Source organism: Pelecanus crispus, chromosome 9 (assembly GCF_030463565.1).
Source record: "Pelecanus crispus isolate bPelCri1 chromosome 9, bPelCri1.pri, whole genome shotgun sequence".
Taxonomy (NCBI): Eukaryota; Metazoa; Chordata; class Aves; order Pelecaniformes; family Pelecanidae; genus Pelecanus; species Pelecanus crispus.
Window position 1 is genome coordinate 38,126,924 of NC_134651.1, and position 15,786 is coordinate 38,142,709.

Genomic DNA, 15,786 nt, shown 5'->3' on the forward strand with positions numbered 1-15,786 from the left:
CTACAACCTCCTTTCAGGTAGTTGTAGAGAGCAATAAGGTCTCCCCTCAGCCTCCTCTTCTCTAGGCTAAACAATCCCAGTTCCCACAGCCACTCCTCAGAAAGCCTGTGCTCTAGAGCCTTCACCAGATATATCAGATTAAAAATCACATTTGTCTCCCTCTGCAGAGACTGTCAGCATTCACCACGGCCAAAGGGCATCGGCAGCATTGATAAACCTTGCTTGACCCTCAGCTGCTGTATGTTGCTCTGGGTAGGTGCTGTACTAGCGTAGACCAGGTAAAGCTCTGGTCTGGACCACCATTGCATCCAAACACTTACAGTCCTTAGGGTCCTTAGGGCTGGTTATTCATTCTGCTTGTACAGCGCAGTGAGACTCTGGTCTCCGACCGCAATACGGGCTCAGGCAAAAGGTCTTTAAGGTTGGGCATCTGGAGGGGAAATCCTTTTCTCTTGTTGTAGGGAAGAACCTCTCAATTGCATTTTCTAGAGACAGCAACCAGAACAAAGAAAAAAAAATCCTGCTGGTACATCAGAACTTTACAAGGGTTCAGACATGATCAAAGGAATTATTTTGCATGGGCAGATTTATTTAGACAGGTATATGATGTTCCACTTCACCCAAATCCCAAGCTCATCCATACCTTTCCTTGTTGGACTGTCCCTCTTCACACAGCACAGCAGCACACATTGACCCAAGGGACTCTGTGATTTTGTACCCTAAACAAGGATTTTTAAGCCTGCCCAAAGCAAATCATGGCTCAAGCTCTTAAGTAAAGATTTCAAAGACAGAACAGAACTGCTAAACCCTTTCCTATGAACTACCATGTTAAGAACTTTCATCGTCTGCAAACCTCAATTTTCCTACCTGCAAGAGAAGGATGACAGTCTCTTGACTCCCTGGATTGCTAGGATTAGACAATGTTTGTTCAACATTAATGTAGATTTTGGTGTTATTGCTACTGTCACATTATAGAAAGGTCAACGAACACATTCCAGTGAGTCAGAGCCTTTCCACAGTGTTAGCGTACTCCTCAGAGCTTAGCCAGGCTCTGTATTTGGATAAAGCCCACCACAATCCCACCCTTAAAAGATCCCAATGTACGTCAGAGTGGCAGCCCTTTCCTGTCACTGTCTCATCTCTATGTTTAGAATAAGGAGCACTTGGAAGATGATGCTGAAATTGAAGCAGGGAAAGAAAACAAACCCAAACCACACATAGAGGGAGTGTAGGGGGGAGGCGGGAAAGGTTAAAATAAACCAAACTCTCCTCAGAAAAACTCTGAGCATTAGAGAGCATCTAGCCAGAGTCAGGAGGCAGGGAGAGAAGATATGTGTTTAAGTAGAAATGAAACCGAACATGGGGAAAAATGAGTTCCCACTTCTTCTTCTCCAGTTAGAAACCTTCAGTGAGAACCTCTTGCCAGGCCAGCACCTCATGTAAAACAGCAGTCATGTTACCAAACCTCCTTCATAAAGCACTTGAAAATATTGAGGACCTTATACATTCTCCAACAAAAATACAGACTTTTTCTGGGAAAAGCATTGATTCATTGACCCTACAATTCTTACCTGGAAACCTCTTGCACTCCATGAACTCAAGGCAGGGCTGCAACACCAATTCCTAGCACCCTGTCCCCTGGCTGGAGACATTATGTTTCTTGGCTCTCCAGCCAACCGTGAGGTATGCTGCCTCGTGATCAGAAAGCCACGCTAACCAGCCATATCCCAAATTCTCTAGGCTCTCTGCCATGGAGTTGCGAGCCCAAAGTCCTGAGAATGCTGACTTTAAACCAACAATGTACAAATCAAACTGTGGGTGGGTGACAGAAAATTTCAATGCACGGAAAGCAGAGTAAGGCAAGGCAAAGCTTTTATCTCAGACTTTCTTCTCTCCTCATCATTGGTGTTAAGTACTCCATCTCTGCACCCCTTATTTATCCCTTTGCAACACACCCACCCCATCTCCACTACCTCCCCTATCACAATAGCTTTAGCACTCCGAATCACTCACTGCAAACACCTCCTATCCTCCAGCTTATACCACTGCTCCCCAAATCCGTACCTTCCCTCTTCCCGTAGTCCCCCCCGCCATGTCCTTATCCCTTCCACACCCTCACCTTCCCACCACACCACTTCCACCACTGATCAACATCACAAACCACAGATACCCCAAGCCAACTATTGCACACCAAACACTTTTTGAAAGTTCTCTGCTACAAATTTTCAGTACCCTCAGCTTGGGGCAGCTGATTCAAGATGACCCACTGCTCGCTGACCACCTCCCCCCCCATGCTGATTGGGAGGGCAGTGTGAATACAGGACAGGATGTCAATTCTGTGCCCAGGGCACAGGAGGGCATTGAGATGGAAGAACAACGTGCTCATCAGCACAACACAACAGGCAACAAGACATTGCACTGTTGACTGTGTGTTGCCGGGTCTGTGCTCCACTTGGAGCTTCCAGACAGCTGTTCAAGGAAATTGCCATCAATGTCAGCCTCACCACCACTATTAGACATCTCATCCATGTCCGGGCCCAGCTTGAACCCATTTAACTTGTAAGGGATAATGAGATAACAGCATGACATGTTGCAGCTGAAGGTTATTTAAACACCCATCTGGTACCTGTTATGCAGCATACATCCTATTGTTGTATAGGAAATATATGCCACCTCCCTCCCACATGGAAAGGAGATCTATAGATGTGTCCCATGCTACCCCTTCTTTTTGCATAGATAAGGTAATTCTCCTTCTCTGTGTTGTTTCTAGCATATCACTTTGCCTTTCCTGTCTGTGTTTTGGGAGATGCAGTCTTTTCCAAGCTGGTGAGACCTTGTGAAAGGACACAGGACCACAACAAAAAATTTACTAGGGACATCTAATTGCCCCCTTCACACATCAGTCAGAAGAGGCTCCACGCCATCCAGGTTTGAAAGGGTGGACCATAAACTGTGCAACTGATTAATTCTTTACAAGACACAACTTGGCACTACACTTTATTCCAGAGACATTTGGGGTAACAGTCCATTCCAGTGTTCATGGGACCACACTCCATTTCTGCAGAGGAACGGTGAAATATCTGCTGAAGCCTGTGAGGTGAGCAACGCAAACTGCTTGCACCTTTAATTCAGAGGTACAGACAGGAAAATCTGCAGATCCCAGCTATACAGCCTCATTTATTTATTCAAACTCTCCATCTTCCTTTGTAGGATGACTTTGGCTGTTCTCGGTCCCCTGCTGAAATTGCCTACAAGGCTCTTGCTCTCTGTGAACCCTCAGCAGCCATGAAGGCAGGTTGTGTGTTATCCCAAGAAATCACGTTTCATAACACAAGTGGTCAGCTCTGCAGATGTATACTCCTCTCTCCTGTTTTTCTCAGGCACGACTCAGTTTTCTGCAAAAGTTGTTCTACCCTGTAAATCCTGGACTAAAACCTTTGTCTGACACCCCATCTAGTGTTCAGCACAGACAAATGCAGAGGACTGGAAAATTCCCAGCATTTTTTTCAGTGGTATTAAACCACCCTTGTAAAACTATCATTTGAGTCATCTCCAAGAGAGCTCTGACAGAGCCCAGACAACATGGAAACCTGCATATGCCACTGCCAATTCCTTCCTCTGGTCTCTATGCAGCCTACGGGTGTCCTAATGGAGAGATGGCAGCCAGAAAGCCGAGTAAGCCCTGCTCCTCAGGTGTTAGCTCCTTGGCAGCCAACCCTGGGGCTTTGAGGACACCCCTCTGCACATGAGTCATCTGGGCAAACTACCTTGGAATTACGAGCCAAGAGTCTAAGCTGTGCCCACCTCAAGACTTGACGGCAGCTGACAGGGAGGACTCTCGCAAACCAGGGAACAACGGGGCTTCCTGGGTGCTCAGCAGTCGGCAGCACAGGGCACTCATTTCAAGAGAGATGTCAAATCTTGAGCATGTATTCTAGCATGTATTCTGAATACTAAATTATGCTGCTCAGTGTTTTACCAATGAGATTTTAAAAATAAAATGAGAATTACTTAAAAGTGCTTTTCACATTTTTTTCATTTAGGAAAAAAAAAAGTTTGCTGAGAAAATGAAAGCTGTTTCAGTGTCTGTCCTTCCCCTTTGCAAACACACTTCTTTGGTGGTGGTGGTGGTGGAGGTCATGAAGTCATCAGGACAAAATATCTGCATTGAGAACTTGGTTTTCAAAAAGCAGCTTTCTGACATGTTCTATCCTGTGAGTTGCAGAGCTCCAGCCACTGCTACAGAAATCTTTGGGCTCTGCGATGCTAGGTGCACAACCCAGTCTGAACTAAGCCCAAAACAAGCATCTCTATGTTCTTGGTTAATCACCAGACCAATTAGCACCTTGGTTAAGATGCAGTGAGGTTCCAGTCCCGCTCCCCTCAGAGCTGGGATTGTTCTGATGAAACTCTCACTCCACCCATGCAGCAACACCCTGCTCACAACACTTTCAGTTCTCAGGGAGCAGTGTGATAAGTCTGTTAACTCATTAACACCTCCAGCTTACAGGAGACTTGGCTTCCATCCTCTTGAACAGCCTCAGGCCTCACGCTCCAGGAAGTTATTCTGCAAAGTCTGTTTTGCTTTCTTTTCCTGCTGAGCCAGGCTGACTTTCAGTTCCCACCATGAAGCTTCTGAATGCTGCTGTATTCTTTATTCTTGTGCCCACTTTGATGCCGGCTTTGGACCCTCTCAGCACTTCAATCTTCATGGGCGGTGCTGCTGTCGCTTGGCAGCTCCTCTGCCCTCACTCCTGGCTCAGGTGCAGTCTCTTGGAATGCTGCAATATGAAGGACTCACTGAATTTATCAGGTAAGGAAGTGGCAAGGGCACCCTGAGCCAAGTTGTCAGTGGGACCAGCTGACGGTCCTTCCCAGGGTGGTGAGGGCTTCCTTTTTAAGGCCAGCCACCTTTGGGGTGGTTGTAGAAAGATAAGAGTTACTGCCCACAGTGGCTCTAGAAGGCAAGGGCTGTACTAACCTAATACTGTTTATCCCACAAGTGATCATGTACCCTGCTTCTCATGGCAGTACTGAAGTATTTTCCTTGCTGGTGTCTTTGCTTATATTGGCAGAAACAGGTAAAATTCTGGAGGTGAATTCAAGGCTAATGAAATAATCCCAAGTCTTCAGATGGACACCCCAGTGGTATCCCACACCCCAGTCGGTGGTTGCCTGTAATACTTGTCAAATGAGTAACAAGTAGTGGTAGGTCTAGATTCAAAACATGCTGGTTCATTTCCCTGAGATAAGCAGGCTGTCAGTCCTCAATGAAAAGGGAAGAAAGGGTTGTTTCACGCTGCCTGTGGGGAACTAGTGCATGGTCTGAAAAAGAGCTTATGCAACCTTTTAACCATAAACTCTTGATTCTGCCACCTGGAAACCCCGCTTCCCTTTGTCACGGGATTACAAATATTGCTTCTTTTCAGAGCTGAGAAGCAGATTTCAAAGCAAATCCTCAACTGTTGGAGACCTGTGTGGCTCCAGGTATTTCAATATATCACTTCCTACTAGCTCTGGATTTGGCTGCTTACAAACAGTTACTGTTTTCTAGTACTTTAGCCACCGAAACACCAGTTGTGGTAATTTTTTAAGAGAACTTGATACAGCAACAGAAGCACATTTTTGAATCATAGAATTGTTTAGGTTGGAAAAGACCTTTAAGATCATCCAGTCCAACCATTAACCTAACATTACAAAGTCTACCACTAAACCAATTAAGGGGAGAGTAGCAATTTCATGTTTCCTGGCTTGGTGGCTGGATTAGTTTTAACGAAAGTAAAAAATAGGAATCATTAAGATTGGAAAGGATGTCTAAGATCATCAGTCCAACCATCAACCCAACACCCCCATGCCCACTAAACCATGTCCCAAAGTGCCATGTCTACCCATTTTTTGAACACTTCCAAGGATGGGGACTCCACCACCTCTCTGGGCAGCCTGTTCCAATACTTCACCACTCTTTCTGTGAAGAAATTTTTCCTAATATCCAATCTAAATCTCCCATGGTGCAGCTTGAGCCCATTTCCTCTCGTCCTATCGCTAACTACGTGGGAGAAGAGACCAACACCCACCTCACTACAACCTCCTTTCAGGCAGTTGTAGAAAGCGATAAGGTCTCCCCTCAGCCTCCTCTTCTCTAGGCTAAACAACCCCAGTTCCCTCAGCCGCTCCTCATAAGCCCTGTGCTCCAGACCCTTCACCAGCTTTGTTGCCCTTCTCTGCACACGCTCCAGCACCTCAATGTCCTTCTTGTATTGAGGGGCCCAAAACTGGACACAGTATTCCAGGTGCAGCCTCATCAGTGTCGAGTACAGGGGGACGATCACCTCCCTGCTCCTGCTGGCCACACTATTCCTGATACAAGCCAGGATGCTGTTGGCCTTCTTGGCCACCTGGGCACACTGCTGGCTCATGTTCAGCCGGCTGTCAACCAACACCCCCAGGTCCTTTTCAGCCAGGCAGCTTTCCAGCCACTCTTCCCCAAGCCTGTAGCATTGCATTGTTCTATAAATGCAAGGTATGCTAGATGCCACAAAAAGAGTTAAAGCAAATTTAGCATATGCAGTGAACAAGTCTCTGCAAATACCTGAGATCCCATCCCAGGACTTTATAGAAGACGGTAGCCACAATACCACTGGGACTCCTGCCTATCTCATACAAACTGCTTGTTTCCAATAAATGCCATCGAGACTCTGATTCATGAGTCTGCTCCTCAGCTGGATTCTCTGCTGATTCACAATCTTGTCATGGCCGGAGGGCAGCAAACTCTTGTTCTCCCTGATGGTCATTCAGCTGCAAGCTAAAAAAAAAAAAGGGAGGAGTAATATGGCATTTTCTGACTCTTCTCTCCCCTCATTTCTTCAGCTATGAAGATGGATTTGGAGCAAAAAGTCTTTGGCCAGCATCTTGCTATCCAGATAGTTCTGAAAGCTCTGAGCGCAAATTCGTACTTCAAACAGCCCAGGAAGCCCCTGGTGATGTCCTTCCATGGCTGGACTGGAACAGGAAAATCATTTGTCAGCAGTATCATTGCAGAGAACCTCTATCAGCTTAATATACCACGAAGGCGGTTTGTGCACCACTTCAGCACAATACTGCATTTCCCACACCTTTCACATGTCCATCTCTATAAGGTACTTCCAGCTTTATCTCACTTTCTTCAATTTATCTGCAATTGTGAGAGCAAATCCCAGGTAATTTTTCCTCTTCTCACAGGAGCAGCTGCAGAATTGGATTCGGGGCAATGTCAGTGCCTGTCCAAGGTCCCTTTTTATCTTCTCTGAAATGGATCAGATGCCGCATGGCCTGATAGACTCTATCATGCCATTCCTTGGCTACCGTGAAGAGATTGGTGGTGTTTATTATGGCAAGGCGATATTCCTCTTTCTGAAGTAAGGAAAGCCAAAGGCGAAAAGGGAATTACAGTCCCACAGAATCTGCAGAGAAAAAGGGAGTAACAATTGCTGATAGGTTTGTAGCTGACTGCAGCATGGCTGAGCAGCTCAAGGTCCCTTGCTGTCTGTCTTTACAGCATGTTGTCAATGAACATGTCCAGCCATCATGTCAGCCAGATCTGAGCTATTCAACACTATAAAGAGAAGTGAGCTGTCCCAGGGCTGAAAAGACTCCCGTTCCTCAAGTGAATGGGAAATGGACAAGTGTCTGTGGTGGCTTCCAAAAGTACTGGAGATGCTACTTCCACAGTGGTCAGTAAATATATTTTCTCCAGCTTTATAACACCACTGTTAGGCAGAAAGCTCTTTATCAATGATCTGGATGAGGGGATTGAGTGTGCTCTCAGCAAGTTTGCAGGTGACACCAAACTGGGTGGGAGTGTCTATCTGCTGGATGGTAGGACGGCCCTGCAGAGGGACCTGGACAGGCTGGACCGATGGGCCGAGGCCAGCTGTATGAGGTCTAACAAGGCCAAGTGCCGGGTCCCGCACTTCGGTCACAACAACCCCATGCAACACTACAGGCTTGGGGAAGAGTGGCTGGAAAGCTGCCCAGTGGAAAAGGACCTGGGGGTGTTGGTCGACAGCCGGCTGAACATGAGCCAGCAGTGTGCCCAGGTGGCCAAGAAGGCCAACAGCATCCTGGCTTGTATCAGGAATAGTGTGGCCAGCAGGAGCAGGGAGGTGATTGTGCCCCTGTATTCGGCACTGATGAGGCCGCACCTGGAATACTGTGTCCAGTTTTGGGCCCCTCAGTACAAGAAGGACATTGAGGTGCTGGAGCGTGTGCAGAGAAGGGCAACAAAGCTGGTGAAGGGTCTGGAGCACAGGGCTTATGAGGAGCGGCTGAGGGAACTGGGGTTGTTTAGCCTAGAGAAGAGGAGGCTGAGGGGAGACCTTATCGCTTTCTACAACTGCCTGAAAGGAGGCTGTAGTGAGGTGGGTGTTGGTCTCTTCTCCCACGTAGTTAGCGATAGGATGAGAGGAAATGGGCTCAAGCTGTGCCAGGGGAGGTTTAGGTTGGAAATTAGGAAAAATTTCTTCACGGAAAGGGTAGTCAAGCATTGGAACAGGCTGCCCAGAGAGGTGGTGGAGTCCCCATCCCTGGAAGTGTTCAAAAAACGGGTAGATGTAGCACTCTGGGACATGGTTTAGTGTAGTCTACCCTTGATTGGTTTAGTGTGGACTTGGTAGTGTAGGTTAATGGTTGGACTGGATGATCTTAAAGGTCTTTTCCAACCTAAACGATTCTATGATTCTATGATTCTAAGACGGGTGGAACTCCCCTAGGGAGTTCTTTAGATGCAGAGAGGGGAGAACTCACCTACTGAAGGCCACTTGCATACCCAGATCAAGAGAGCACAATTCCTCCAGGTATTAATCCTGGGAAATCCCTTTGCTGAGGGTCATCCCAGCTCTTTTCACACGACATGACTGAAGCAAGTCTGGAGTCCAAGCTTTGGGCTGGTGTACCTCTCAGCTTGCCTTTACATTTAAACACGTGGACAACTACCTATTTCAGCTTGAGGCAGCAATTACCACAGTGAGTAGCAGCTTGTCAGAGAGCCTCTCAGTAACCCCTGGCAGTATGACCAATCCCCCTGCTCTGCTGCAATGACAAACGCAGTAGTTCAAGCCACTGTGCCATCCCATCAGACAGTGCTGTCATTTGGGAGATAGTGTGGTCCTTGTCACTTCCCATCTCTGGGCAACACCCACATGTAGGGACATGTCACCTCCACTCCAGTGCAGATTCACACAGAGTGACTTAAACTACTGCCTAGATCTGAGCAATAAAGATGGCAAAGATCTAATGAGCCAGTGAATCTCTTTCCTAACAGCAATGCAGGTGGAGATAAGATAACAGAGATTGCTTTTGATTATTGGAGAAGGCTAAAGACAAGAGAAGAGATTCCTGTGAAGAAGCTCCAGTCTCTGCTCTCAGAGGAAATTTTCAGGAACAGAAACAGTGAGTACCTCTGGGCTCAGGGCTCAGTCCCAGGACTGCTGATGTCTTCTGCAAAATGATCCATGAAGCATGCAGCAACACACTGGCCTCCACAGCACTCTGATGGTAAAAGCTCCCTATTCTCTCTTCCAGGTGGTTTCTTTCACAGTCAACTGATCCAGAAGAACCTGATTGACTATTTCATCCCTTTCCTTCCTCTCGAATATAAGCATGTGAGAGAGTGTGTCCGGGAGGAGCTGCGCATGCAAGGACATCCTGAGGATGAAGACCTCATCACAGAGATTGCCTTGGCAATGATTGACTACCCCAGTGAAGAAAGACTCTACTCCAGCAAAGGCTGCAAGACTGTAGCCTCCAGAGTGACTCTGAGCACCTAGGCACTACAAGGCCAAATGCCACGTCTTCTGGTTACAAGACCACAGCAGATGGAAGAACCAACAACTGCCTTTCCTCTCCCTGCAGCTCAATCTACACACTCTTCCTTGATGGGATTCAGGCTGTCCCCTACCAGAGGCACCTTTTGTAGAGCTCTTGAATAAACACACAGGACATGGCAACAATTGTGGTACAGAGTAAGCAGAAGAGGGACATACATAGGTGATGAGGTTTGCTCTCCTTGCCACAGAAACACTCCCAAATGAGTATTTTGAAGAGCGAGATCTCCCACTTTTGTGGCAAGACTGTTTGCACCTTAAGTCCTAGCGTTGCCCTAATTAATAAAATCTATTAATAAATAACATTCTCAGAATCAGTCTGTTTCATACTGGCTGTCACCTGCGTATCTGACAGAAATCACACAGGAGATCAGCACCACTGTTCCTGCTTTACAGCATGGACAAAGGAGGAGACTGAATTTTCCAGATTGTCCAGCAGTGTCCTGGTTCAGCAGCCCATCCGCACAGCACTGCGGTTACCCCATCCTGGCCAAACTGTGTTGGGGAATGCCGTGCGCCTGTGCTTGCCGATCGGTAAATGGAAAGGACGCAGAAAAGCCCTCCTTATCGCCACACCGTGTCCCCACACCATTTCTCCTGCAGGCTGCGGGCAGCTCCTCCGCGGTTTGCTTGGTCCAATGCAACCACCCATGCTTGATGGTGTCCTCCTGACCATGGTGCTGGCATGTCAGCCCCCGCCGCCGGTGGGGAAAGAGGGAGAGGAGGCTCACGGTTGCGGCATGGGATGGGAAGCAGCATTTGATCTTCGAGATCCTTTCCAACCTTAATGATTCCTAGTTTTTACTTTCATTAAAAATAATCCAGCCACCAAGCCAGGAAACATGAAATTGCTACTCTACCCTTAACTGGTTTAGTGGTGGACTTGGTAGTGTTAGGCTAATGGTTGGACTGGATGATCTTAAAGGTCTTTTCCAACCTAAACGATTCTATGATTCTACGATCCTATGATCCGCGCTGCTGCGCCGCAGGAAAACCCCGCGCGGCGCAGGGGAGGGACGGCGGCAGAAGATGGGGCCTGGGTCGCTCTGAGGGAAGCGAGGGCGCCCAGCTCGCCCCGAGGCGATGGAGGCGGCGAGGACGCCCCGAGCCTCCCCTGCGCCTCTCCACCTCTCTCCCCGAGGCTGCTAATGCCGTCACGCAGCGCCCCAAGCGTCATCCCCTCCCACCGGGACGTCACGGCCCGCTGACATCATCAGGCAGGGCAGCGAATACCGTCCGTGCCCTTCACAAAGATGGCGGCGGCGGCTACGGGGGGGGCGGTGGCTACGGGCGGGGCGGGGCGGGGCGGGGCTTTGGCCACCGGCAGCCGGCGGCGGGCGGCAGCGGGTCCGGGCGCGGAGCCACCATGCTGCGGGCGGCCGGGCTGCTCTGGCTGCTGCTGCCGGGGCTGGCGGCGCTGGAGCCGCTCAGCGTGGGCCTGGCCATCGGCGTCGCCTCGGCCCTCACCGGCTACCTGTCCTACCCCAGCTTCTACTGCAGCTACGTGGAGTGCTGCCCCAGCGCCGAGAAACCCCTGAACGCTACCGGTACGGCGGGCGCGGGCGGGTGCCGGGCCGCGCTGGGCTCCCCAACCCTGCCCCGGGGCTCGGCCGGTAACCGGTCACTGCCCGGGGCAGCTCCCGCTGTGCCTGGCGCTGGCCGTGCCGAGCCGAGCCCCGTGCCTGGCAGTGGCCGCACTGAGCTCGCCCGGTGTGTGGCCGGTGACCGGCACCCATGGGTGGCCATGCTGAGCTCACCCAGTGTGTGGCACCCATTGGTGACCCTGCCAAGCTCGCCCGGTGTGTGGCTGGTGACCGGCACCCATGGGTGGCCATGCTGAGCTCATCCAGTGTGTGGCACCCATTGGTGACCCTGCCAAGCTGGCCTGGTGCGTGGCCGGTGACCCGCACCCCTTGGTGGCCCTGTGAGAGCTCTCCCTCTCCCCGCAGAGCTGAAGGTGCAGCTGGACGCCAAGCTCTTCGGGCAGCACCTGGCCAAGGACGTGGTGCTGAAGGCGGTGATGGGCTTCAGCAACAACCCCAGCCCCAAGAAGCCGTTGACGCTCTCGCTCCATGGCTGGGCCGGCACCGGCAAGAACTTCCTCAGCCAGATCCTGGCGGAGCACGTCCACCCCGCTGGCCTGCGCAGCAAGTTTGTCCATCTCTTCCTGGCCACCCTGCACTTCCCCTACAACGACCAAGTCAGTGTCTACAAGGTGAGGAGGGACACAAGGTACTCGGTTACCCCAGCTCCCTAAACCCGCTAGTGTGGGGGTTTGGCTGTGTGTGGTGCACAAGTCCCCCAGATACCTGACAGGTACAGCTGGGTGTTTCCAAAGTTGGTGCTCAGGAGAGATGGAGGAGGAAATGTGTTCTGAAAGGCACCAAAATGCTAGGAAATTGAAAGTGAGAGTAATTTCCTTGTGCTGTCCTCTCACTGATGCCATCTGCCGATTCCTGCGGTGCTTGCCATTAAGAAGGAATTCCGTCATTAAAACCGCGCTTACTGGTTGGCTGGGATGGAGGTAACTTTCTCTGTGGCAGCGCCTGTGGTGCCGTGTTTTGCATTTGTGGCTAAATCAGTGTAGATGTTTTGCATTTGTGGCTAAATCGGTGTTGATAATGCACCAGTGTTTTGGCTGCTCCTGAACGGTGCTTGCACAGCCTCAAAACTTGCTTTTTTCCCCCCACTCATAGCGAGCGGGCTGGGGTGGGCAAGAGATTGGGAGGAGACACAGCCAGGACAGCTGGGATATTCCGTACCATATGGTGTTATGCTTAGCAATAAAAACTGGGGTAGAAGAAGGAAAAAGTGGGGGTGTGGGCTTCCAAGGTGGGTGTTGCTCTAACGCTGGCTGGGTGGTGGCCTGCATGTGTCAGGGGTATGAGTGATTCCCTTTGCTTATTTTTTTTCCCTCTTTCCATCACCTATCAAACTGTCTTGATCTTGACCTTATTATCTATTAATATCTATTAATAATTAATATCTATTAATTTTCTCACTTTTATTCTTTGTCCTCTCTCCCCCATCATGCTGGGGTCCTTGGCTGCTGGCCAGGTCAACCCACCGTGGACTATACAATGAGAAAATGTAGCCTGCATGAGAGATTTTTCAAGAGACTTCATTCCTTGACATTGCAGAATTCTGATATTCATGTTTTAATGTTTGAAGGCACCCAAAACTGATGTTCTGATAGATGTGGTTTCTGTATGAAAGAGGAAACACTGATTTTTTTTTTTTTTTTTAAACAAACAAAAAGAAGCTTTCTCTTCTCCAAGACTTCCCATCTCAGCCTGGTTTTCATGCCTTATCCATACACCCAGCAGAAAGAATGACAAAGTCTCTCATCTGCGAGCAGGAAAAGAATTCACATTTAAATTCAGTGTTACATTGTAAGGGATCAGTCACAGTGTTTATGGTCCTGTCTTCAGGAAAAAGTATAACCAGTGAGTGTGTGATGCTGACATTTGAAAGGGTGTCCCTGGAGACTGTCACATACAAATATTTTGCAGTACATCCCCAAGAGACCTAGTTTTTTTGGTGGTTTTCAACCTCTTGTTCCAGGAACAACTGCAGAACTGGATTCGGGGCAATGTTAGTGCCTGTCCCCGCGCTGTCTTCATTTTTGATGAGATGGATAAAATGCACCCGGGTCTCATTGATGCCATCAAGCCGTTCTTAGACTATTACGAGCAGGTTGATGGGGTGTCCTACACAAAAGCCATCTTCATCTTCCTCAGGTTTGTAGCACATACTTCAGTCATTTTGAGATACTGAGATAAATCTGTGTTTATGATGATAATGATGTTCCTACAGGACCTCACTCAAAGAACAGCAAAAGCTCTGGAGCGAAGACCCTCTCTGTAAAGACAGGGGAGCACTGTGAGCTCTTGCGTGGCCTGTGGCTGTAGCAGAGCAGGTCTGATGCTGTGCAGCAGACCACCGCAGCGTGCTGAGCTCACGAGCCTGGCCCAAAGCACAGGTCGTATGAGAGTTCACATTTGGGGGAAGTTCTCTGGGATGGGTGCACCGTGTACTGGGTCTGGCTGGGATGGACTTAACTGTCTTCACAGCAGCTGTTTTGGTGCTGTGTTTTGGATTTGTGGCTAAAACAGTGTTGATAACACACCAGTGTTTTGGCTGTTTCTGGGTGGCGCTTGCAAAGCCTCAAGGCTTTCTCCTTTTCCCACACTGCCCCCAGCGAGTAGGCTGGGGTGGGCAAGGGGGTGGGAGGGGACACAGCTGGGACAGATGACCTGAACTGGCCAGGGGAATATTCAGTACCATGTAATGTCATGCTCAGCAACAAAAACTGGGGGTAGAGAAAGAAGGGGGGGTGTTCAGCTTCCGAGGTGACGGTTCTTCAGAGACTGCCTGGGCATTGGTCTGACTGGGGGCGTTGTGAGTGATTTCCTTAGCCTTCCTTGGGTTTTTTTTTCCTCCTCTTTTCATTACCTATTAAATGTCTTTATCTTGACCCGCAAGTCTTCTCACTTTTGTTCTTCCTATTTTCTCCTTCCATCCTGCTGAGGCGGGAGAGAGTAAGCAAGTGGCTGTGAAGGTGCTTGGCTGCTGGCCGGGGTCAACTCACCACACACTGATGGCTATTTAAAGAACTGGACACTTTCCCTAAATTTTGGCTTACAGGTTTCTGGTTTGGTGATTGTTGTGGTTTAACCTGGCAGGCAGCTAAACACCATGCAGCCATTCGCTCACTCTCCCCTCCCCAGAGTGGGATGGGGGAGACAATCGGGGAAAAAAAAAAAGTAAAATTCATGGGTTGAGATAAAGACAGTTTAATAGGACAGAAAAGGAAGGGAAAATAACAATATACAAAATAAGTGATGCATGATGCAATTGCTCACCACCCGCTGGCCGATACCCAGCCAGTTCCTGAGCAGTGGTTCTCTGTCCCCTAGCCCCCCAGTTTCTATACTGAGCATGATACCATATGGTATGGAATGGCCCTTTGGCCAGTTTGGGTCAGCTGGCCTGGCTGTACCCCCTCCCAGCTTCTTGTGCACCTGGCAGAGCACAGGAAGCTGAAAAGTCCTTGACTAGCATAAGCAGTACTTAGCAACAACCAAAACAGCAGTGTGTTATCAGCATTATTCTCATACTAAATCCAAAACACAGCACTATGCCAGCTACTAGGAAGAAAATGAACTCTGTCCCAGCCAAAACCAGGACAGTGATTTGTCTGACAAAGAAGATTAGCAATACGCGTAACCGGCTAAAAAAGAAATTCTGGTTCAGTTGTGTCTGTATTCACCACTGTACATTTTTTCTTTTATGAATAGCAATGCAGGTGGTGACTTAATTAATAAAGCAGCGCTTGACTTCTGGACAAGCGGAAAGCGCAGGGAAGAGATTCAGCTGAAAGACCTGGAGCCCATGCTATCTGTAGGAGCCTTCAATAACAAGAATAGTAAGTCACTTTCCTCAGAAAATGGGAAATTCCTTTTACTTCATAACACAGGGTTCATCTCTTGACCGTGCCCTGCTTTTCCCTTTCCCTCAACTCCTCCAGGTGGACTGTGGCACAGCAGCCTCATCGCCAGGAACCTCATCGACTACTTTGTCCCCTTCCTGCCCCTGGAGCACAAGCACGTGCAGATGTGCGTCAGGGCTGAAATGATAGCCCGTGGCTATGCTGTCAATGAGAAGGTTGTTCAAGCAGTGGCTGATGAGATGACATTCTTCCCAAAGGAGCAGAAAATCTACTCTGATAAAGGCTGCAAGACTGTACAGGCCAAGCTGGATATTCACGAAGACATTGCAATGAGACATATGAAAGCCAAGGGCTGATTACCCATCAGGTCTCCAAAGCACTTTCAGAGCTTTTGGAAATCTGTGTATTTGCACTTAAGCTTTTTTACTGTTGCAGGGAGTATGGTGAAAATACTGAAAATACTGTGTAGGCTTT

General features: G+C 49.0%; 2 protein-coding genes across 2 annotated transcripts; both read left to right on the forward strand.

Annotated features, from left to right (window-relative positions):
* The first annotated feature begins 4,626 nt into the window (after nucleotides 1-4,626).
* On the forward strand, nucleotides 4,627-9,803 carry LOC104038714 (torsin-1A-like). The gene is made up of 5 exons (XM_075716509.1): nucleotides 4,627-4,813; nucleotides 6,868-7,136; nucleotides 7,219-7,394; nucleotides 9,299-9,426; nucleotides 9,559-9,803. Exons 1-5 carry the CDS (start codon nucleotides 4,627-4,629, stop codon nucleotides 9,801-9,803), a joined length of 1,005 nt encoding a protein of 334 aa, XP_075572624.1.
* Nucleotides 9,804-11,226: 1,423 nt separating this feature from the next.
* On the forward strand, nucleotides 11,227-15,715 carry LOC104024347 (torsin-1B). Its single transcript, XM_075716075.1, has 5 exons — nucleotides 11,227-11,407; nucleotides 11,810-12,075; nucleotides 13,425-13,600; nucleotides 15,161-15,288; nucleotides 15,391-15,715. Exons 1-5 carry the CDS (start codon nucleotides 11,227-11,229, stop codon nucleotides 15,666-15,668), a joined length of 1,029 nt encoding a protein of 342 aa, XP_075572190.1. The 3' UTR covers nucleotides 15,669-15,715.
* Nucleotides 15,716-15,786: the final 71 nt, after the last annotated feature.